At 40.4% G+C, this 23895-nt stretch overlaps 2 protein-coding genes and 1 long non-coding RNA gene across 5 annotated transcripts in view; 1 reads left to right on the top strand and 2 right to left on the bottom strand.

Moving 5' to 3' along the window:
- Positions 1–1032: 1032 nt before the first annotated feature.
- The window catches only part of LOC121240617, a 28833-nt gene continuing 5970 nt past the window's right edge, over positions 1033–23895 (bottom strand). The window contains exon 2 of the long non-coding RNA XR_005935574.1: positions 1033–1194. This is a non-coding gene — a long non-coding RNA (uncharacterized LOC121240617). The remainder of the gene's footprint in view (positions 1195–23895) is intronic.
- On the top strand, positions 8844–11541 carry LOC121240614 (xyloglucan galactosyltransferase KATAMARI1 homolog). Its single transcript, XM_041138091.1, has one exon. It carries the CDS (start codon positions 9421–9423, stop codon positions 11425–11427), a length of 2007 nt encoding a protein of 668 aa, XP_040994025.1. The 5' UTR covers positions 8844–9420; the 3' UTR covers positions 11428–11541.
- LOC121240615 (respirasome Complex Assembly Factor 1) lies at positions 12178–22613 on the bottom strand. Of its 3 annotated transcripts, none has more exons than XM_041138092.1 (5): positions 22256–22582; positions 21661–21764; positions 13231–13360; positions 13029–13075; positions 12178–12431 (listed from the first exon to the last, which is right to left on the bottom strand). In XM_041138092.1, exons 1-4 carry the CDS (start codon positions 22364–22366, stop codon positions 13037–13039), a joined length of 384 nt encoding a protein of 127 aa, XP_040994026.1. In that variant the 5' UTR covers positions 22367–22582; the 3' UTR covers positions 12178–12431; positions 13029–13036. The 3 variants fall into 3 exon arrangements, with proteins under 3 accessions (XP_040994026.1, XP_040994029.1, XP_040994027.1); XM_041138095.1 differs by having other exon boundaries at positions 12178–12426; XM_041138093.1 differs by lacking the exon at positions 12178–12431 and having other exon boundaries at positions 12766–13075; positions 22256–22613.

The raw sequence follows: 23895 nt of genomic DNA, 5'->3' as shown, positions 1-23895 counted from the left end.
TTTTATGTGAAAGTTTATGAATATTGATGATCTTATGTGATCATTTATGCATGAAAATAATTATGGGAAGTCATACATGATTTTATGTGAGAGATTATTTCATAAAATTATTTTATGTGAGAGTTATGCATAAAATTATCTATGAAAAGTCAGGGAACATATATTACGATATTTATGAAAGAATGCGATTTCATTTGAAATCTATGATACGATATGACAAGTATGTATGTGATTTCTTTTGAAATCTATGAAATGACAACTATGCAAGTATGATTTTGATAAAATATGTAACGGCCTATGTTATGATATGAAGATGGTATCTACATTATGGGCATATTGCATTGCCAGGTCGTGCATGCTGGTAGTGCATCCAGTATGTCTTCCTTATGTATGGATTCCACAACCTGTGGCTACAGGCGGAATCAGAATCTATTTAGATTCGCTAACCCTAACTCACAGGGTCAACAGTGGGTAACGACCTATGATAAGTGAAAGATAAGTTAATGTTCATGTTCATGTTTATGTTCATGTTAGTTATTGATATGAACCCGCAGGAATGAAATCCCTTGAACCCACAATCAATTTGAAAACTCCCCAAGAAAACCAAAATCAAGTCAATGCATCAATCATTGCATTGCCTCCTTGATCTTCTTGGCTCTTGACCTTGTAATTAGCTTATATGAAACTTGCAAATGATCTTTAACTCTAGGCCCACTTTGGTCCCATCAGTTATATTTGTATTTATGAATATGCACGTTTTTTTCTAGAAACTTTATGTTTATTATGTTTATTATATAATGTGTTGCTTATTAAGTATTCAACTCATTTTAGTTTGTTTTTATGTTTTTAAACTACCCAAGGTAATGACATTTATAAGGATGAGACTGCAGGACAGGACTTGACCCCGGGAGGCGAGGCAGAGGCCTAGACAAATTATGTTGTAATTAATTTTATGGTTTAAGATTTAAATAAATTATTTTGATAAGCATATGAGACTTTCGTATTTTTTTTTAAAATAAGTGCTTCCGCAGACTTTATTTTAGATTTTCAGTATTTATTGAAATTTGTTTATTTATGAAAATCTTTCGCATCTGGCGCTTTGTTAAAAAGAAAAGCTTTTAAATTTAAGTTTAGTAGTAACACACTGACTCCCCAAAAATTCTAAAATGTCTTTTTGGGAAGCGGGGTGTTACACTTTTTCTACTTAAATAATTGTCACATTCTTTTCTCTACTTTATATGTTTTGAAAAACTCAAGAAAGTTAGAAAAATTGTACATATTGCTAGGGGTGATAGACGGTCCGGTCGGACCGACCGGATGAACCGTTTCGGTCCGAACCAGACCAGACCAAGACTTAGACCGGTATAGTCCGGTCCACATTTTAGAGAACCGAAAAGTTTCGGTCCGGTCCACGGTCCAGGGTTTTTCCGGACCGGACCGAATGAAAAAAAAATAAAAAAATATTTTATATATATTTTATATATAATAATTGTACAATTAATAATATAAAATTTTAAATATATTATTAATACTTGTTAATATTCTATAAATTAACAATATTTTATATATATCTTCATCTAACCTATCGCTATTAACAATATAAAATTTTAAATATGTTATTAACACTTGTTAATATTCTATGAATTAACTAATATATAATATCAATTAGTTAATTATATAGTAATTTTATAAATTAGTAATATAATTTTTCATCTAATTTATTATCATTGATCATATAAAATATTTTTTTATTGAATTTTTTACATAATCCACATTAATAAGTCACTTAATTTAATTTAGTATTTTAAATAAAAAAAATTTATTAATTATTTAAAAAAAAAAATAATAAGGCTAGACCGATTGGACCGGACCGGACCGGACAATATTCGGTCCATCGCCGGACCGGACCATTTTCACCCTTACATATTCCATAACAATCTAACAACTGTAAATGATATCTCAGCATATTTTACAGTTCAGCATCACTAAGAAAGCTAGAGAGGGATGAATAACTGAAAATTTTCATTTTTAACTAATGTATAATTAACAGTTAATGGTGAATAACTGAATATTTTCATTTATTGAGAAGTACTGTAGAATCTCAGAAACAGAACCAAAAAAAAGTTAATTATCAGGGGTTGACTAGGTCCCCTTTGGATACAAAAATGATTTCATTTCATCTTATCATTACAACTTTTTCAAATTCTCACATAAAATATAATAAACAATTTAATTTTTTTAAATTCTAAAATAATAATAATATTAAAAAATAATATTCTAACAATATTTCATTTAACTTTCAACTTTTATCTAAAGTCATCTCATCTCTTCTTACTATCCAAACGAAATCTTAGTGGTGACAAATATAAATGTTTTTGTTTCAAAAAGGTCTTAATTGCAATATTGGAATTAATCCATCAAGATGCTTATAAAGCCTGAAAACCCAGTCCATCTTGAAGTACATGATATATTGTTGTATTTATTGCAACCAATCAAATATCTCTCTAATCTTTCATATCAGTTTAATCAAGACTGATTGGCAATGACTGCTCATAATCTATTTTACTATTATTTTCTCATCATTTTATGATGTGGTATTAAATAATTTAAAATTATTTATTATATTCTACTTGTTGGCTGATCATTTAATGACATATCAAAAAATGTTGAGAAGATAATAATAAAAATAATGATAAATAGATTTTTTTTTCTTTACCTTGAATGGGGTTCTCTTTTCTTCTTCTTCTTCTTCAGTTCTTCTTCTCCTGCTCGAGTTTTGCTGCCTCTTCGACTTCTCCTTCAACCTCGAAACAGGGTGCTCTAGCAAAGGTTTTTTCTCCAATAAATTTATATTCAGGATCACCATTGTATAGAGAGAGATGAGAGACTATGAGAGTCTGTAAACAAGAATATTATAGTGGATTTCTCCTCTCTAAAAGCCTGTGGACGTAGGCATTATGTCGAACCACGTAAACTCATGTGTCCATTTTCTCTTATTTTCTCTACACATTTCACCGCTGTGAATGTACGCACCAACACTATATAGCCGCACCGGATCACTGACAGGGGCACCAGACCACACCGATCGAGGCCCAAATAGCCCCAATGGGTCGAGAATGAATCTTTCTCCCCTTCCAACCTGTTGAGCGATTTTTACAGCATCAATAGTGGCGATATCTGTGGGATCTGATCACTTTCTAAGCCAAATGTGGGAAAGAATAGCGATTTTTCGGTGCGCTGAATAATCTCTGAATAAAAAGCGAAGCTTACTCCAAATAAGTACGCCCAGCTGCTCTGCTCTTATTTTTATTAATGACGCCATGGCAAAACTGTGGCTTACCCGTAAGGGCCTGCACATGGCACTTGCAATTTAAAATGTCTAGGCTGCTCGTCTTCCCGAACCGAGAAAGTGTAATCTATGCTCGGGGCGCATGTACAGATAGGCAGTTACTGTGCACTTAAGTGCACAGTACCACCCAAAATAAATTCATGCAAGGCACGGACACAATATGGGGGAGGACACTTTGCAGTGAGTGCCATGCACTCAAGTCCATGGTGCATGGCACGCACACTGCACCATGGGTGTACGTTGCAGTGCACCCAGTGGTTCACGGCGCCTCTGTCGCGAGCCCAGGTTGCTCGTCGGAGTCCACCATGTGGACGGCCAGCGGTTTCTGGCTCTCCCATTGTGGCCACCTTCACAGGGCCATGAACGATGCCCACCCCGTGTGCACGGCTTCGTGCACACAGGACCATGGCTAGGCCCAGCTGCGGCGCAGTTTGGGAGGACGCCGGTGGAGACCTTTGTGGCCCACCGGCGTGTTCTCTGGCTCAGCCACTATAGCCCCAATCCGCTAGGGCCGTTAACTGCCACCCCGTGTGCACCTCGTTCTGCACATGGGACCACGGCTCGCCACCATCGCTTGGCCACTGCTCGGACACCAACCAGCTCGGACACCACCCTACTTAGACACCCAACTCAGACACCACCCTGCTCAGACAAGCAGCTCGGACACCACCCTACTCGAACACCACCCTACTCAGACACCCAACTCGTACACCAACAAGCTCGGACACCACCCAGCTCAGACACCAACTAGCTCGAACACCACCCAGTTCGGACACCATTGCTCAACATCATAGCTCACCACCACGAAACCAACTCCAGCTCAGTAGCCCATCTGCCAGGAAGCAACTCCGCTCGGGAGCCCCTCAGCTGGGCAGCCCACCAACACGGGAGCAACTTGGCTCGAAAACTCAGCCACCGAGCCCCTTTCCTCAGCCCACCTGCTTGGGAGTCCCCATCACAGCCCCTCAGCTCGGCAACCAACCCACTCGGGAGCCTCCATCGCAGCCCCTCCCGCTCGAGAGTCATCTAGAAGGGACCTAGCGGCTCTGGAAGCTCATGCATAGTAGCCCACCAGCTCGAGACAGAACCACCTGCTCGAAAGTCATATGCTCGGGAGTCATCAACTTGGGAACCACCAACCCTTCACATTGCTCCCCTCAGCTAAGGAACCTCACTTGCACGGGGCTCGGCACAACCCCACAGTACAAACCAATCACTTGCATGGGCTCGGACCGGACCACTCGCCACACACGAGTAAACCTGCAAACTCTCCTCAGCTTGGGCAAACCACCGCAACTACACAAGGCTCGGACACCCCCACACGGTGCCCGATCGCAGTCCCCACTTGCATGGGACTCAGGCACTACTACATAGTGCTCAAACTCCCCACTTGCGCAGGACTCGGATGCCACTACACAATGCTCAAACTCCTCACTTGCACAGGACTCAAATCCTATTGCACAGGGCTCAGGCGGGACTTGCTTGCATGGTTCGGACCGTTCCTCACTTGCTCAGGCACGGTTCCTCGGTAGCACGAGACTTGTCGGACCCCACGTCTTGCATGTCCCATGCAATGGCGCTCACAGACTCTAAAAAAAAAAAAAAAAAGAGAAAGAGGGGAGAGGGGCAAACAAGGGAGAAGCGATGAACATCTGCGTACAATTTTTGGTCAAGCAAGAATTGACTACAGCAACTAAAAACTTCCTGATATTGTCTCTCTCAAAATTTGTGTGAATATATTTCTACTAACAAAATTACTTTTTGTGGTTTGAAACACAGGCCATGCGGCCCCGCATTCCGACGAAGCGATTCAGCACGGACGAGCACCCTCATTCAACAAAGCTGAGTCCCTAGACTCACCATGAAGTCGGGTCCCTGGACTCAATGCGGGACAAGGCCGCCACGAAGTCGAGTCCCTAGACTTGCTGACCTCCCATTCAACAAAGCCGAGTTCCTAGACTCGCCACGAAGTCTAGTCCCTAGACTCGCTGTAAGGTGAGGCCAAATCCCTAGACTCGCCAACCCCCCTTCAACAAAGCTGAGTCTTTAGACTCGTTGCGAGATGAGACCAAGTCCCTAGACTAGCCAACCCCTCGTTCAATAAAGCCAAGTCCCTAGACTCGCCATGAAGTCGGGTCCCTAGACTCGCTGCGGGGTGAGGCCAAGTCCCTAGACTCGCCGAACCTCGGTTTAACAAAGTCGAGTCCCTAGACTCGCCATGAAGTCGAGTCCCTAGACTCGCTGCTGCGGGGTGAGGCCAAGTCCCTAGACTCATCGGCCACCCGTCCAACAAAGCCGAGTCCCTAAACTCACCGCAACCTCAAGGCCGGGCCAAAGCTTCCCAAGCCCTTGCCAACGCCTTGCGCCCAAGACAATTCGAGTCCCTAGACTCGCACCGAGTGTCACGCTCGAGCCATAACCATGGCTAGTGGGTTACCTTCGGGAACGAGCCTTTGGAGTTAACTGGCCTCCAAGATCCACAACCTCCTTGCGCGGATTACCTTCGGGAACGAGCCGATGGGCTCGGCAATAACCTCAAATGGACCCAAGGGGTCGACGGGCCCTCTGACCAATTTGCGTGGGTTATTTCATACAAACTCCAACACCAACAAAATTGAAACAAAAACACCGAGCGCACATACACTTTCCAATAACGACAAGCATACATATAGACACATCGCCGGGCTACACACATCTTAAGCGGTCGAGCCCATCTCCCGCCTTAGATGAGCTACGCCTACACGGTCGAGTCCATCTCCCGCCTTAGCCGAGCTACGCGTTCGCACGCGGTCGAGTCCATCTTCAGCCTTAGCCGAGCTACATGCTCGCACCACATGCGGTTGAGTCCATCTCTCGCCTTAGACGAGCTATGCACTCGCACTCTACGCGGTCAAGTCCATCTCCCGCCTTAGCCGAGCTCTCGCACCCTACGCAGTTGAGTCCATCTCCCGCCTTAACCGAGCTACGCGCTCACACCACACACGGTTGAGCCCCTCTCCCACCTTAGACGAGCTACGCACTCGCCTCTCCCACCTTAGACGAGCTACGCGCTTGCACTCTACGTGGTCGAGTCCATTTCCCTCCTTAGACGAGCTACTTACTCGCACTTTACGCGGTCAAGTCCATCTCCCGCCTTAGCCAAGCTACGCACTCGCACCACACGCGGTCGAGCCCCTCTGCCACCTTAGACGAGCTACGTGCTCGCACTCTACGCTGGCGAGTCCATCTCCCACCTTAGCCGAGCTATGCGCTCGCACCACACGCAATCGAGTTCATCTCCCGCCTTAGCTGATCTACGCGCTTGCACCACACGCTGTAGAGTCTATCTCCTACCTTAGACGAGCTACGCGCACGCACTCTACACGGTGGAGCCCATCTCTCTCCTTAGACGAGCTATACGCTCGCACTCGACACAATCGAGCTCATCCCTGCCTAACCCTAAGTTCAGAAATATTTACCACTCGCACCATAGGAACAAATGAACAAGGACCGGCCTCCGGAACTCATTTCCCTAAGTACTCGGACAAACCAATTCGGCTGCATTTTTACCTTTGAAGATTCTCAAGGTCTTCTTTTGGAACAAATCACCCTTAAGAATCGCAAGGTTCTGTGAGTGGATAAAGATATTTGGCCTAGGCCTAGAAGGGAACAAGAAAGGCAAGGAGGCATGTGGAGGGGGCCGAAAGTAGGGGCTAAGGGCCAAGCCAGGGGGCAAGCTAGGGGAGGCCATGATTTCAGGGGGTCCGGACGACTTTCAAGGGGGCTCTCTTTTCTTCTTCTTATATTCTTCTACTCCTGCTCGACTTTTGTTGCCTCTTCGACTTCTCCTTCAACCTCAGAACAGGAAGCTCCAGTAAAGGCTTTTTCTCCAGTAAATTTATATTCAGGATCACCATTGTACAGAGAGAGAAGATAGACCATAAGAGATTGTAAACGAGAATATTATAGTGAATTTCTCCTTTCCAAATGCCAATGGACATAGGAATTATGTCGAACCATGTAAATTTATGTGTTCATCTTCTCTTATTTTCGCTACACATTTCACTGTTGTGGTCTTATGGATATACGCACCGACACCATATAGCCACACCGGATCACTGCTGGGGGCACCAAGCCACATAGATCGAGGCCCAAATGGCCCCAGTGGGCCAAGAATGACTTTTTCTCCCCTTCCAGCCTGTTGAGCGATTTTTACAACATCAACAGTGAGCTTATTTGCTTCCTTCTTCATGGCACTTCCCTTTCCTTTCTTCTTTGTTTTTCTCATTTTTCTTCCTCTAAGAGCCTCCTCCACCTCCTTCTTTTCCACTTCTTCTCTGTTTTTCTTCTCATATCCTCTTCCTCCCCTTCTTCTTGTCATTAAACTTTCAATTTTGTTGCTGCTTTTTGTTAGGAATTTTTTTGGTTTTTATTTTTTGTGAATTGTTTTCCTTAGATTACAAAATTTTCATTGTTTATCTCTTAATTTGGATAAAAAGATGAGATGAAAATTCTATGAATAATAATTAAATAGTTTGTGAATAGTAATAAAATTGTTTGAATTAAAATACTTTATTAAGCTTTGAGAAATGATAAAACGCAAGAAATTAAAAAAAAAAAAAACTTTAAAATAATGCCTAGTCTTTCTTTCTTTTTACCTTTAGGGTTTTTCTTAATTTTTTATTTTTCTTTTGTTTTAATATTTCTATTGTCTTGGTTTTTGTTTTTATATCTGACTTACTTTATTAATTTGAAGTTTTTTATTCTTTGTTATATCATTTTATATTTTTAACAAATTTTATTTTAACACGTGGCATGCTAGGCATGTAAGCCTCATGTCTAACTGTTATTAATTGGGTTCCAAACAAATTATCGACCTTAAAATCACATTCATAGAGTAAATCGTCTAATTAAAAATAATATAGAATACGTCAAGAGTCTGATGACATATGTTTCAATTCTCTAAATAAATAAAAAAAGTTCAAAATCCCCCACATCCGATGTATAATAAAAAGAATGGAGAATGCTTTAAAATTAAGAGAAATTCCATGGCCTAAAATTTTATTTACCCTATTAGAATTAATCCAACTCATGCACTTGGTACAAAATGATGGGTCAAGATTATTTCAAGACATAAATGTATAAATTGTTGATGGTTGGCTATTAAGAATAATGATTTGAACAATGCTATTCTTTATCATAAATTTGATCACTCCTTTATCACACTAGTTAATGTGTCATAAATAGTTTTATATATCAACCATTTAATAGAAAAATGGCCGGATCACTTAATTAGATTTACTTCATCAATCAATAGTGCAATTAACTAGCTAGCGACTACATCGAACATTAACATTTCTCTGGTTTTATAGTTTGAATAATATTATAGGTCAGCTACATTTTTTATTAGAATGAAATTTGATTATTGTCATGATCTCCAAGGTACGTGAAGAATAGGTGATAATTAATACGTGGACAATAAAATTAAAAACCATGATGCATGGGTGCCTTTAATTCCTTCATCATCGGCTAGCTTTCTCCGTTAATAGAATAATCACATGAACATGAGCTTAGATGATCAATATTCTGATATTCCAACGATGCCCAGAGATTTCTTCGCATCATGTGTACGTGTTAACATGATCCGACGGGCCCGCATCTAGATAACCTTAACAAGGAAGACGTACAATTAGCTGGTATATTTAGAACGTTCGACCCAGCAAACATTAATGGACCTTGAACATTTCAACGTCCGCCATTTCTGATCTCTTCTTTCTCTCTCTACTCTTCCAAATTCTAAACAAACTTCTCTAGCAATTCCACCTTTGCTTTTCCGGCATTTCTCCCATCCCTTTTCATTCCATGTCCTTAAACCTTATACTACTGTTCCTTTTCTTGCTGCTTATAAGTTTACGTAAGAATATACAAGTTTTTTCTTCTTTTTAATCGTTGCACGTTGGGAGCCAAAAAGCCTTTTATTCTTGTGCTATTCATGAATAATGTTCAAAGCCTTTTAATGCTTGTTTTGTTTATCTAAGTTCTAACCTTCTGGGCTTAGTTCTTTTCTCCAAACATCGGGTACTACTGCGCATATGTTTATCCTTGATTGGAGATCGCTCGGATTAAAGTCTTCCATGTGCCGGAAAAGGTCGTCATTCATCAAAGTCTTTCGCGCGGCAGTGGATAGGCTGATGTGCCGCAAACAATTGTGGTTAGCCGTCTTAATCTCTTTTCTTTTGTGGTTCTTATTGCTTTGCTTCTATCATTCAGCTCCGATGGTTGGAAAGCCGGGGGTCACCTTGTCTGGTGTTATCTCTGCGGCCGATTCTGTCAATTTCGGAGGCTCTAATTTCGTTCTTTTGTCTGGATATTCCAATGAAAGTGTTAACATTTTGCCTAAAATGAGTAATACTACTGAGGATTTCTCAAAGCCTGTTAAAGATATGGCTGTCAGAGAGATTGGGGTAGAAAACATCGACGAAGTAAAATCATGGTATAATCCCTTCAACAATTTTTCTGCCCGAGATAATGGGTATGAAGGTTTTGATCATGTATTGGTTTATGATACAGAAGTGCACACAAATAATCAAACGAACCTTGCAGAGAAGGAAACTCAGTCTGTTAACAGGGTTTCTGGTTCAGAGAATGAAGCAGAGTCAGATCATGATGGAGGAGTGGATATTAGTCTGAGTATGCTTGAACCAGTGGCTTCACTTTCTATAGGGGAGAGCAAAAGTGAGAAAATTACCAAAGATTCCAGTTCAGAGGACGGCATAGATGTGGATTCTCAGCTTGGTTCTTGCTCGGGTAGATACATTTATGTGCATGATCTTCCAAGCCGGTTCAATGAAGACTTGCTCAAGCATTGCAGGTCACTCAGTAATTGGACTGATATGTGTCTTTTTACATCAAACATGGGTCTTGGTCCTCATCTTCCCAATTTTGGAAAGGTTTATTCAGAAACCCATTGGTTTGCAACAAACCAATTCTCTTTAGAAGTTATCTTTCACAACAGAATGAAACAGTACGAGTGCTTGACAAATGACTCTTCATTGGCTTCTGCAATCTATGTGCCATATTATGCAGGCCTGGATGTATCTCGCTACCTTTGGTATTCAAACACATCAATGAGAGATGCTGCTTCTCTTGAACTTGTCAAGTGGCTTAGAGAAAAACCAGAGTGGAAGAAAATGTGGGGTAGAGATCATTTCTTAGTTGTGGGAAGGATAACTTGGGATTTCAGGAGGTTCGGGAGTAAGGATTCAGATTGGGGTAATAAGCTTATGTTCTTGCCGGAGTCGAGGAATATGACAATGTTAGCAATTGAATCAAGCCCTTGGATCAACAATGAATTTGCAATACCTTATCCAACATACTTTCATCCTTCAACTGACAATGAAGTGTTTCAATGGCAAAACAGAATGAGGAGGCAGAAAAGACGGTATTTCTTCTCGTTTGCCGGTGCCCCGAGACCAAATCTTCAACATTCCATTCGTAACGAGATTATTGATCAGTGCCAGGCTTCAAGGAGGAAATGCAGGTTATTGGAATGCGGTGGCCATTCGAAAAAGTGTTACAAGCCATTTTATGTGATGAATATGTTCCAAAGTTCTGTGTTTTGCTTGCAGCCTACAGGGGATTCATTCACCAGGCGTTCTACTTTTGATTCAATTTTGGCAGGGTGTATTCCAGTTTTCTTTCATCCAGGTTCAGCTTATGTTCAATACTTATGGCATTTACCTAGAAATTATACTAGTTACTCTGTATTCATACCGGTAGATGATGTGAAAAATGGCAAAGTCAGTATTGAAAGGATACTGCTACGAATTCCGAAAGACAAGGTGAGAGCCATGAGAGAGGAAGTTATTAGGCAGATTCCAAGAGTAATATATGCCGATCCGAGATCGAGATTGGAGACCCTTGAAGATGCATTTGATACTACAGTTAAGAGAGTAATTGAAAGAGTAGAGAGAATTAGGAGAGAGATGAAAGAGGGGAGGAATACTAGTTATGGTTTTGCAGAACAATTTAGTTGGAAGTATAATTTGTTTGGGTCAATGGAGGAGCATGAATGGGATCATTTCTTTATAACAACATAGAATTTTCCTAGTAGAAAGAAAATTAGAGAAAAGACAACAAACAGGACACGTTTGTATTTTGAACATATGATTTTAGTCAATGTTCTTATGCAGAGACATGATGATCTGTACAATTATGTTCAATTGAGGGTATTTATGTAAAACAATGCTACTTCTATAAATTATTTTACAAAAACGTCCCTTGTTTAAAACAATTATATGTGTATCATTTTCTTGAGAAAATAGCAATCTGTCCTAAAGACGGTATTCCCATCATAATCTGTCCCCCATCCTAGGAATATTGTAAGATCATGTTGACCATTTCCACATGAAAATTATAGGTTGTCACATGACAACTTTAATTTTCTCAAAATTTAGAAAACAGTTAATAAAATTTAAATAATAATAAATTGTTTCATATCAATGTGAAAGGAGCCAACCCACGGTAGGAGTTGTGACCACCATCGATCAAGCTACCCTGTGGTAGTTAATTTCTACCCACTACCTAGAAGTGGTGTTCCTTGTCCGAAGAAACAAATTGCTCAAATCTTGGGTTGACTAAGCCCTTGTTTGGATTGCAAGATCGTCTCGTCTCGTCTCAATATCCAAACACCAGAAGCACTTTTCAATTTTAAATTTTCAACTTTTTCATTTAATCATTACAACTTTCTCAAACTTCCAAACAAAAAAAAAAAAAAATCAACTTTTTCAAATTTCAAAACAAAAATTATATTTTAACAATAATTTAATTTAATAATATTTTTATTCAACTTTTTATTTCTCTTTTACCAAGATTCCATAAAACATCTTCACTCAAAACTATTTTAATACTATTCACAAACTATTTTACTATTATTTACAAATTTTTTATCTCATCTCAACGGTAGCAAATCCCATGCCCAATGGCTCGTCGTTGGGTCAGAATAAAGTATCAACCTCTACAACACCTCCAATCAAGGATCCAAAATTCAAATCCTTGCAATTTGCTCCCCAAAAGAGATCTACAAGCCCGCCCCGCACCTACACTAAGTTAGAAGAAACAAAAGAAGAGAAGAAAAAATTTACAATTGGAACCATACCATCGACAGAATGCTACCATACTTATCAAAACACTACAGTACAACAGGCCAGGTCTGAACTTGTTTAACTAACCAACTTTGTGCCTGTTCAAATGCAAGCACACGCATAGGCTTCCAATCTTGGGAGAGAGGCCCATAAATGTTTATCCCGCACGTTTAGGAAAAACGACGTGCTGTTTCTGTATGGCTTACTTCCCCACAGGGGAGAGAGAGAGAGAGAGAGAGCGAGCACATACCTAAACCACATTAACTATCTACAGAAAAACTAAAACCACCAGTATTTGCACGAGTAATCCTTTTTTTTTTTTTTTTTTTTGTGGGAGGCTATTATAATCATCAGTTGCATGGACCACAAATCGGAACACCGAATGGGTTGTTTATGAAGCGAAACCAAAATATTGCAATCAATACTAGAAAGCAAAAAATAATGTTGGTAAGAGTTTTTCTCCATGTTTTCATGGCACAAATCAGAGTGTGATGTAATCAAGTGAGACAGTTCATACATCGCTTGTGACAGAGATGAGGTAGCTGAATTGATGGTACCTAGACAATCAGAAGTGTGCCAAGCTGTATACAAGAATCCACGCAAGCTGAAAAACAGAAATGGAGGGAATTGTAAGGCAGGGACATCATCATCGCCCCCTCCCTCTTCAATTAAATGAACTCATATAGACCATGTCTATTTGTGTGTGTGTGTGTGTGAGAGAGAGAGAGAGAGAGAGAGAGCTAAGAGATCTCAAATTACCAGAAAGAGAGTTATGGAAGCAAAAAGCCCCTCTTGGAGGAGCGCTCCATGACCACCAAATTCCTCTTCATCAATCTTTAGTATCATTGCATAATAACCATATATAATCCCAGAGGATATCAAAAGGAATCTGCAAACCCAAAATCAGCATATAAAATTCTTTAATGGCATAACTAAGAAACTGAAATATAATAAAATGAAATAACTGTTGATCATAAGTTTGCAATGCGAATCCACCCAATCTGGACATATAGATAACATGATTTGCTTTAGCTGAGATCTTAAAATAAAAAAAAAAAAAGTGGTCAAAAAGAGAGGACATCCCAACCCAAATCAAAGTTTGCAATATTCTGTTTTTTTCTCGTTTCTGGCTGGTGATGCTGTTCATGGGAGGTTGAGTGAGTGATTCATTGCAAGTCTGAGTTCGCATTCAAGTATGCCGAATGCTGTTGCTATTGATCGTAAGATTTTTGAGGTTGCTAGAAAAGGGCGATGGGTGACCATCACAAAGAGGGGGTGGAAGTTGGTGAGAAGTCTTCATCTGGAGTTAGCCACGGCACGGTGGTTCACCAAACCTCTGGAAGACTGCTTGAAGGTGGGAAGGAAGGAGTTTTATTCAGCTCACAGAGATGGGGACAGGGGCCTCATAGCCCAAAGGTGTGTTAACTCTCAAGGGGCATTCATGTCGTTGGTGGAGTTCAGAATGGGGGGGAGGAGAAAAAGTATCCTCATTCCTGAAGGGAGGGATGGGAGGGGGTGGAGAAAACTGGTGGAGGTGTTGAGGGAGATCAGCTTCGCAGTTGGCCCTACGGTGGTTACAACGTCGGAAGCTCATCCCCGACATCGTATCTGGTTGCTGTAAAAAAATCTTCAAGGGTTTCAGACCCATCCCATCAACTGGTCAGACGGAGAGGAGAGGCGCCGCTGCAGTTTGGAGATGGCATGGCCTCAGTTGAAGTAGTGGGTCAAAGTTTGGAGGGAGCTGACAGAGATATTGTCAGTCTTAATACGGAAAGCCTTTTGCGGGTAGTGATGGAGATGCAGAAACAAATAGAAGATTTGAAGGCAAACTTAAATGACTTAAAACGGTGCGTTGAAAGAGAGGTAGAGGTGGGAGTGGGCGCGGGGCTGGGGAAAAGGGCTATGGTAGGGCCTCTGGGCCAGCTGGATGGGCCCAATACTAATGTGCAAGCCTTAGGGCCTCGGTTTCAACTGAAACAGAAGAGGCCTGTTCGGAGGAGATGAGTATCGTCTGCCCCAAGCCCGTTGACGAGTGGGCCTCAGCCACCGTCGCCGGCGAAGAGCCAGGTGACCCCGGCGAGGGCGGCAACACCTTCGGTGGTTGCCTGTAAGCCAGAAACTACCGATAATGGAGGAGGAGGTCTCGGGGAAGCGCACAATAGGTCACAGAAACTTACGGCTGCCCGTAAAGCGACGGCCGCAGATTCGCCGGTGATGCCTTCGCCGGCAGTAGAGGCTCGGAACTGTAAGGTCTCTACCTATGAAGAGACGCTTGCGATGAGGGGCTTATAGTAAGTCAGAATCTGCCGATAGCGGAGGAGGAGGAGTCTCCTCCACTATGCGGCGCTGTGGTGGCTTCAGCCAGCCAGAAGGTGCCGATTAGCATGGTGGGAGAGTCTCCTCCCCAAACGAAGGCCCAGGGCCATCCCGAGGATCATCTAGATAGTATAGTCGCGGGAAGTCTCAATTTTGAAGCTCATCCTGGGACTGAGGGGGCAGGGGCAGAGGTGATTAATGATGGGCTTTCTCAAAGTGAGGTGATGATGGTCCCTGAGACTCAATCTCCCATTAATAATGTTGTGGTTGCATGGGAGGGCAGGAATTTAATTGGGGAGGAAGAAAGGGCGACTCCTAATCTGCAGTGGGCTTCCAGTGATGGGGAACCGATACCGTTAAACCGTGTGCTACCAGATGAGCTGAATGTTTCGGATTGGGTGTCGAAGGATTTGCATCGGGGGCTATGAAGAGCAGTTTATGGCTCTACTTATTGCAATTGAAGCGAGTCATACACAGTCTAAGAAATCAAGGTCGAAAAAACAACGGGAGCTCAAGCGCCTAACTTGGTCTTTGAATTATGAAGGAAGCTCAAGCCGTGAAAGATCCAAAGGGAAGGGGCATGCTTATCCTTTATGAAGCCGAAAATTGTGTCTTGGAACGTCCGCGGGTTAAATTTGGCAAATAAGCAACTTCGCATAAAAAACTTGTTATGAGAATGGAGGGTGGATATAGTATGTTTACAAGAAACTAAATTGAAAAGTGTTTCTCGAAGATTAATTCGAAGTATTTGGAGTTGCACTTATGCGGATTGGGTTTATCTAGCTTTGAATGGGGCTTCGGGTGGAATCATAGTGATGTGGGATAAAAAAGTTGTTGAGAAAATGGAGGAGTTTGTGGGGGAGTATACAATGGCATGCTCTTTTAAGAGCGTGACAGATAACTTTGTGTGGGCTTTTGCAGGTTTATACGGTCCAAATGTAGACAACGACAGACGTTTCTTATGGGAGAAACTCGCTAGGTTACATAGTTGGTGGAAGCTTCCTTGGTGTATAGGAGGGAATTTTAACATAATCAGATTTCCTAGTGAACGATTCGGAGAGAATAGGCTACGCCCAGCAATGACAAAATTCTCAGATTGTATCTTTGATTTAAACCTGCTGGATATTTCTCTACTAGGGGATTCCTTCACTTGGTCGAATAATCAGACATGGTCACGCCTAGACAAATTCCTAATTTCAACGGAATGGAAGGTGCACTATCCGGAAGTGTGCCAAAAGAGGCTGCCACGTCTTTGCTCGGACCATTTTCCTATATTGTTGGATTGTGGTGGCATTCGAAGCGGGCGTCGATACTTTAAGTTTGAAAACATGTGGTTGAAAAGTGAAGGCTTTGTGGAAAGGGTTAGGCAATGGTGGTCTTCTTATCAGTTCCATGGTAATCCCTCATATATCCTAGCTTGTAAGCTAAAAGCTTTGAAAAATGACCTTAAGCTTTGGAATTCACAATCCTTTGGAGATATTGGGGAGCGAAAAAAATCCATGGTGGAGGAGTTACAATAGTTTGAACAGTTATTGGAGGCTAGAGCCCTTTCACCGGATGAGATATTGCGCAAGTCAGAATTGGTCGCAGAATTAGAAAGAACACTATCCCGAGAGGAAATTTCTTGGCGCCAGAAGTCGAGAGCTTTGTGGTTGAAAGAAGGGGACCGGAGCACTAAATTCTTCCATAGAGTTGCTAACTCTCATAGAAGAACCAATACCATTGATATGTTGAACATTAATGGTATGGAATGTAAGGAGGCCCCAGTGATTCGTGACCATGTGGTGGACTTCTATGATCAACTATTAACAGAGCATGTGGGATGGAGGCCAAAGCTGGATGGTCTTGTTTTTGACACTATTGCGCCTCAGGAAGCCTCTTGGTTGGAGAGGCCTTTTTGAGGAGGAGGAAGTGTATGATGTAGTCAAACGTATAAGTAAAGACAAAGCTCCTGGCCCAGATGGTTTCTTGATAAGTTTCTTCCAATCTTGCTAGGAGGTGGTGAAAGTGGACATTATGAATGTGTTTCAGGAAGTATCCTTGGTTGGAAAATTTGAGAAAAACCTAAATGCTACTTTTATTGCGTTGATTCCAAAGAAGATGGGAGCGGTGGAGGTTAAGGATTTTCGACCCATTAGCCTTGTGAATGGGGTGTATAAAATTATATCCAAGGTTCTTGCTAACAGACTGGGGGCGATTTTGAACAAGATTATTTCGAAACCACAAAATGCATTTGTTAAGGGGCGACAAATTTTGGATTCAGTCCTTATAGCAAATGAGGGCCTGTATAGCAGATTAAAGACTGGCTCCACAGGTATTATTCGTAAATTAGATATGAAAAAGGCATATGACCATGTCAATTGAGATTTCCTCCTGTATTTTTTGGGGAGATGTGGCTTTGGGCCTAGGTGGCGTAATTGGATTAGTTGGTGCATTTCCACAGCCAGATACTCAGTATGGATTAATGGTTGTCCTACCAGCTTCTTTAGTAGCTCTCGAGGTCTAAGACAAGGAGATCTTTTGTCCCCACTTCTCTTTATTATTATTATGGAGGCTTTGAATAGGATGACATTGGCGGCGGTTACGCACAGGTTTGTGACTGGATTTCCAATTGGTGATCCCAATAGGGGTATTATTGCTTTGTCTCACTTACTTTTTGCAGATGATACACTCATATTCTGTGAGGCAGATCCAAACCAATTGAGGGCTTTGAAGGCTTTGTTACTATGCTTTGAAGCAGCATCAGGCTTGAAAGTGAATTTTGACAAGTCAGAGTTAGTGCCAGTGGAGAACGTGAGTAATACTAGGCAGCTAGCTAGAATTCTTGGGTGCAAGGTAGCCTCTCTTCCTATTACCTATCTAGGATTGCCGTTGGGGGCTGCAGCAAGGGCCTCATCCATATGGGATTCAGTCATAGAGAAGATAGGAAGGAAATTGGCAGGGTGGAAAAATTGTACTTGTCGAAAGGTGGCCGTTTGACTTTTATCAAGAGTACCCTTTCTAACTTACCTACATACTTTCTATCTTTGTTTCAGTTGCCTGCCAGGGTAGCGGCTCGGATTGATAAATTGTACCGTGATTTCTTGTGAGGTGGGCTAGGGGATGAATTCAAATTTCACCTAGTTAGCTGGGATAAGGTGTGTACACCACTCTCGTCTGGTGGTTTGGGTATCAAAAATCTGAGAACTTTCAATCAGGCCCTGCTTGGGAAGTGGTTATGGAGGTATAATAACGAGACAGAAGCCTTATGGAAGCTGGTGATTGACTGTAAATATGGAAGCATGTGGGGGGGATGGTGTACTGAAGAGGTGTACGGGGCTAGAGGTGTGGGAGTTTGGAAACACATTAGGAAGGGGTGGGGGGATTTTAGAAGCCTTTCGAAATTGGTGTTGGGGAAGGGTTCTCGCATTAAGTTTTGGAAGGACATATGGTGTGGGAATGAGGCCCTAAATGATACATTTCCAGCTATTTTTCAGTTGGCATGCAACCAGGAAGCTTCAATAGAGGACCTTATGCTTCTAACAGGGGACCAAGTACAGTGGAATGTCACATTTAGTAGAGCGGCGCAAGACTGGAAAGTGGACACCTTTGAGGCGTTTTTCAGCTTTCTTTATTCTGTGAAGCCAAATGGACAGCAAGTCGATAGGCTGTGGTGGACTCCTATGGGTAAGGGCATTTTCTCGGTTCGATCCTTTTATAAGTCCCTTTCCCAAGTCGCCAACACCCCGTTCCCATGGAGGAGAATCTGGAGAAATAAGGCGCCCCCGAAAGCGATCTTCTTTACTTGGACAACAGCGTTGGGGAAGAATCTGAATACTGACAATCTGAGGAAGCGCCGTTTAGTCATACTAGACTAGTGTTGCATGTGCAAAAGATCTGGCGAGACAATGGATCACCTTTTGCTACATTGCGAGACTACTAGAGCCTTGTGAGTTGAAGTATTTAGCCGAATAGAGTTAGCCGTTGTTATGCCTGCAACGGTGGTAGATCTATTGGCCAGCTGGACACTTCCGAGGGGAGTTCAACAAATCAAGGCGGTGTGGAATATGATCCCAATCTGTATTATGTGGTGTATATGGCAAGAGCGCAACAATCGGACTTTCGAAAACAAAGAGCGGTCTTCAAAGGAACTTAGAACATTTTTTTTCCGTATTTTATTTCTATGGGTCATTGCTTTAGATTTTAATGGCCTGTCTTTTCATGACTTTCTAGTTTCCCTTACTTCGACCTAGATAGGTCTTATCTCTTGTATACCATCTTGTATACTTGGGCTTTGCCTATCTTTATTAATATATCTTTGATTACTTATCAAAAAAAAAGAAGGCCACAAATTGGAATCTCTGTTCTCAACAATGTCCACGCACCATGCTAAAAGAAATTTTGACAATTTCACATTTTATGGCATTTTCCATATCTTAATATTAGCATCCAATTCCAAGAACTCACGTTATCAATTGTCCAAGTCAGGAAGCCATATGATAAAACCCTTGGAAAGGAAAATGCGATTCCAGAATTTATCCTAAAATGGGAGCCAACCACCACTTCCTACAGAAATCAAGTGTTGTTGAACAAGTTTCACCTCAAAGGAAAAATTCCACGATATTGGAGGCCTAAATTCAATCATACATATCAAATAGTCATATTCCAAAATCTAAGCGAGAGGTTTCCACAGAGGTGACAGCCTGATTACACAGCGTCATGTAGAGCAAGACATTTTGTTATTAGACAACACTTGTTCACAAACCTCGTGTAGAGCCAATCCAGCTATTTCCAAATTTTCACCATAGCCCCTCTATTTACTTCAAATGTAATTACATTCTTACATATATGGCCAACCTCATCTTTTTTTTTTTTTTTTTTTTTACTACTCACATGCTACATACTACACACATACCATGCAAATTATTTGGGACACTATTTCTTTTTTTTTTATATATAGGTAATAAGTTATTTTATTGATATAAAGGTAGGCATAGCCTAGATTCACTGGAAGTATACATGTGAATACACCTATTTAAGAACTTGAAACAGTGTGACACTATTTCTTAGTAATCAGCTTCCTCCACAGCTCAACAACTCTTGTTTTTTTATAGGTACAGCTCAACAACTCTGAAAGCTAAGTTCCAAGCCACTCACCAGAAAATGTCTTGTTGATAAAAGGCCATGCCTTTAAAAAATTAATATAAGCTCCTCTACAGTATTTTCCTTTGTCCTAAATTCATGTGGAGAAGCTTAACAAGTGTTTTTTTAAACACCACAGCTTCTAAGTTAATGAAAGGTTGTATGATTTAGAGACATAAATTCATGTGACAATTTTTTAAACACCACAACTTCTACCTTCAAATGGGAAAAACAAGTATTTCCAACAGTTTTAATCCCTCAAACCCCAACCCACCCCACCCCCGAGCAGAGGCCAAATAATGACATGCGACTCAATATGCAAGAGGTCAACTTTTCTAATGTAGATTCTCCAACACAGGCCGCCTAATCTCTATTGTGCATTATGACAAAACTCTACGCATCCACTGCGGGATCAATGCGTAGGGGTGAATTCGGTCGGTCCAGTTGGTCCGGAGGATGTTTTTTGGACCGGACCGAATCCCTTCGGTCCAAGGTTTTCCCACCTTGGACCGGACCGAACCCCCAAAGGGACTGGACTAGACCAGTCCCTATCAGTCCGATCGTCCGTTCAGTTTGTTCTTTTTTCTTTTTTGCACATAAATTAATAAAAAAAATTATTTAAATTAGTAAAATTAAAATTAAGTAAATTATTTAATGTGGATTATGTAATTAACTATTTAACTCATTAAAAAAATAATTAATTATAATTATATTTGTGATGTTAATTGCTTATTTGTTACTAACTTAGAGTATGTAAATGTATTATGATAGTTGATGCATAATGGGCTATATTAAACTTTTTACATTTTGATTATTATTAATAAATAATTGTCAATTTGTCATTAAAATTTATCACATTATTTATGATATATTATTAATTGATAGCATATATTATTTAATATTTTATATGATCAATGATAATAAATTAGATAAAAATTACATTAAATTATATAATTACTACATCAAAATAATATATTAAATTATTAAAAATATTTTTAAAAATATATATAGTTTGGTCCAGTCCGGTCGGTCTGGTCCAAAATTTATAGACCCCGGGACCGGACCAAATTTATTCAGTCCACAATGTATGGGACCGAGACCGACCAGGGGAGGATTCGGTCCGGTCCGAACCAAATTCTGTACACCCCTATCATTGCGCAAAAAATCTCAAAGATGCATCTAAGACTGACAGTGAAAATATGCAAACAGATTCATGTCCAAGATCCAAATGACACTTTCATGGACTTCTTCATAATGAACCAGGCCGGAAGAAAATCTGCCTGTCTATCATCAAGGTTAGATAGGATATGTACTGATAAAAAGGTTAAATATGATATGTATAGCTACAAAATCTAAATGAAATCCAATGGAATATGTCATCAGAGGAAAATATTCTTCACAACTGACATACTAAACAAGGGCGCATCAGATTTATCTATTGAGTAAAATCCTGTGAAAATACTAAAACTTTAATATTTAGCAATAACACAAAAATGAAACATAATTTCCTTCCACGTGAATGCATAAGATAAAAACCTCACCCATATGAACAAATAAGCTAAAAAGAAAGACTGACAGAAATGTAACAGAAACAAAGTAAAAGGTAACTGCCACGTTATCAATAAAATTAAAACTGCTTACGAAACTGCAAAAGATTCAACTTCCATGATCACCCATATACCCATAATTAAAGTTACCTGCCACTTCTTTGATAAAATTAAAACTGCTTAAAGTGCAAAAGATTCAACTTACATAATCACCCATATCCCCCCAATTAAAGGTATGGCACCCCATAGTAACCCGCATACAAGGGCCACTACTTGTCGAATCCAATGTAATACATCTCCCAATTGATCCTGCGTACAAATGTAGAGCAAAAAAGCTAAATCATCGAATTCTAAAATCAAACTGATGTATGGACAGGGAAACTGAAAAGAAACTATAATTCAGTAGCAAATGTGAAATATATCTGTATCTAAAAGTGGTTAAGTGAAAAAAAGTTGACCATTAGGCAAACCGAAGCTATTATAACTGTTCTAGCAGTTTCTGCTCAGTAAATTCTCATCTGCTTATGCTCAAACATCCCACGTGTGCTTTTAAAGTAAATCAAATAAGATTTTGAAACCCTAAATCAAAAACAAAGAACGACAATGCTCTCTTTGACACCCGAGAAAATACGCAAAAAGAAAACAAAAGAAAAAGAATCACAAACACGGAACCTTGCACCAAATAGAGATTTTAAATATACATATATATATATATGACTCCAATTTTCCTTTCATTTGCCTCAACATCTCGGCTACCAAACGGAGTCGACAATCAGAAAGAAAAATTCAAAGAAAAATACCTTGTCCCAGGAAGCCTCTGGATCCAACAACTTGGCGAATTTGAACGGAGACAAGTGACCGTTCTGGTGTAGAGGGTGAAGATTTAATTTTACCGATTTCCCTTCTTTCATTCCGATAAATCAAACGAAGCGTAAATTTACTTTAAAGAACAAAAATTCCAACGTCGAAAAGGCTTTGATACGGTGTAATAGTATGTATGCTGGTTCTTACTTCTCTGCTCACCACGCCGATGGTGAGGATCAGAGAACGTTAGGGTTTTTGCATTTAGCGGAGAAAAACAGAGAGGTAGAGAGAGAAAAAGAGAGCGAGGGAGGGGGCTACTGTACAGTCTGTACTGTAAGAGATCTGTTTAATTATTAATTACTTTAGCTTAATAATTAATTAATTAATTGATTTGGGGAGAGATTAGAGACTGATGATTTGTTATCTTCATCCTTACATTTTATTTACTATTATTTTATTATTTAGATTTTTTTTATTTAAATCTGGATTAAAAATTTTAAAATATAATCTTCTTACATAATTTATAAGAAAGTAAATTTAATTAACCAACCTAATCATATAATTTAATTAAAAGTAAATTTAATTTTATAAAAATTAACCTTCTTTTGCTCTTTGAGTTGGGTTAATTTTTATAAAATTTAATTTATTTTTTAATTAAATTATATAATTATGTTAGTTGATTGAATTTATTTTCTTATAAATTATGTAAAAAGATCATATTTTAAGATTTCTAATCCTTATTTAAAAAAAATATATCTATATAATAAGACAACAATAAATAAAATGTAAGTATATTATTATTATTTTAATATGGAAAATGCTAAAGGCAACCGCAATCTATCCCCGTTGCGACCTTGGCGCCTATGTGGCATTAATATTAAACGACGTCGTAAAGGTTGTATTGGTTCGATTCTCTTCTTCCCCCCTAATCCCTTCCCCCGCATTCCATCCCTCTCTTCTTCCCCCATAATCCCTTCCCCCGCACACGCAGGAACCATAATCTACCCTACCCTTCCTCGCATCCCATCCCTCTCTTCTTCCCCCTCTAATCCCTTCCCCCGCACACGCAGGAACCCTAATCTACCCTACCCTTCCTCGCATCCCATCTCTCTCTTCTTCCCCTCCTAATCCCTTCCCCAGCACACGCAGGAACCCTAATCTACTCTACCCTTCCCTCGCATCCCATCCCTCTCTTCTTCCCCCACGCATGAACCCTAACCCCTTCCCTCGCATCCCTCTGTTTCGCACTAACCCTAACCCTAATCTACCCGTCCTCTTCACCCTTGTGGCCGCGAACCCACACGAACCTTGTTCTTTGAATCGACGAACCCGCAAACCGTTCTCTCTTCTCCTCGACTCCGCAAAGGTCCATCCCCGTCGTCTTCACCCCTGAGGTCGCGACGGGACACGATCTTCCCTCTGCTCGATAACCCCCTAGGTTTTCTTTGGATTGTTGTTTTTACTTTTATGAATCAAATTTGTACTTGTGATTTTAAGTATTGATTACTTGATTTGAAGATTTTGTTTGATTTTGATTCGATTTATTTATATATTTTGCTATTTGAATTTTTTGTTTTTTTATTTATCTTTGTACCTTACATTTGTAAATCATTTAGCCTTCATTGCTGGATGATTG

Source organism: Juglans microcarpa x Juglans regia, chromosome 7S, assembly GCF_004785595.1.
Source record: "Juglans microcarpa x Juglans regia isolate MS1-56 chromosome 7S, Jm3101_v1.0, whole genome shotgun sequence".
NCBI lineage: Eukaryota > Viridiplantae > Streptophyta > Magnoliopsida > Fagales > Juglandaceae > Juglans > Juglans microcarpa x Juglans regia.
Note: the sequence above shows the minus strand (reverse complement) of the source record. Positions and strands in the feature narration are given on the sequence as shown.

Coding starts and splice junctions, on each gene's coding strand:
- LOC121240615 (XM_041138093.1), bottom strand. CDS start 22,366: ATGAAAGAAGGGAAATCGGTAAAATTAAATCTTCACCCTCTACACCAG. Junction 21,765..22,255: donor CAGAGGCTTCCTGGGACAAG/GTATTTTTCTTT, acceptor ATTTGTACGCAG/GATCAATTGGGAGATGTATT. Junction 13,076..13,230: donor CTTCCATAACTCTCTTTCTG/GTAATTTGAGAT, acceptor TCTGTTTTTCAG/CTTGCGTGGATTCTTGTATA.
- LOC121240614 (XM_041138091.1), top strand. CDS start 9,421: ATGTTTATCCTTGATTGGAGATCGCTCGGATTAAAGTCTTCCATGTGC.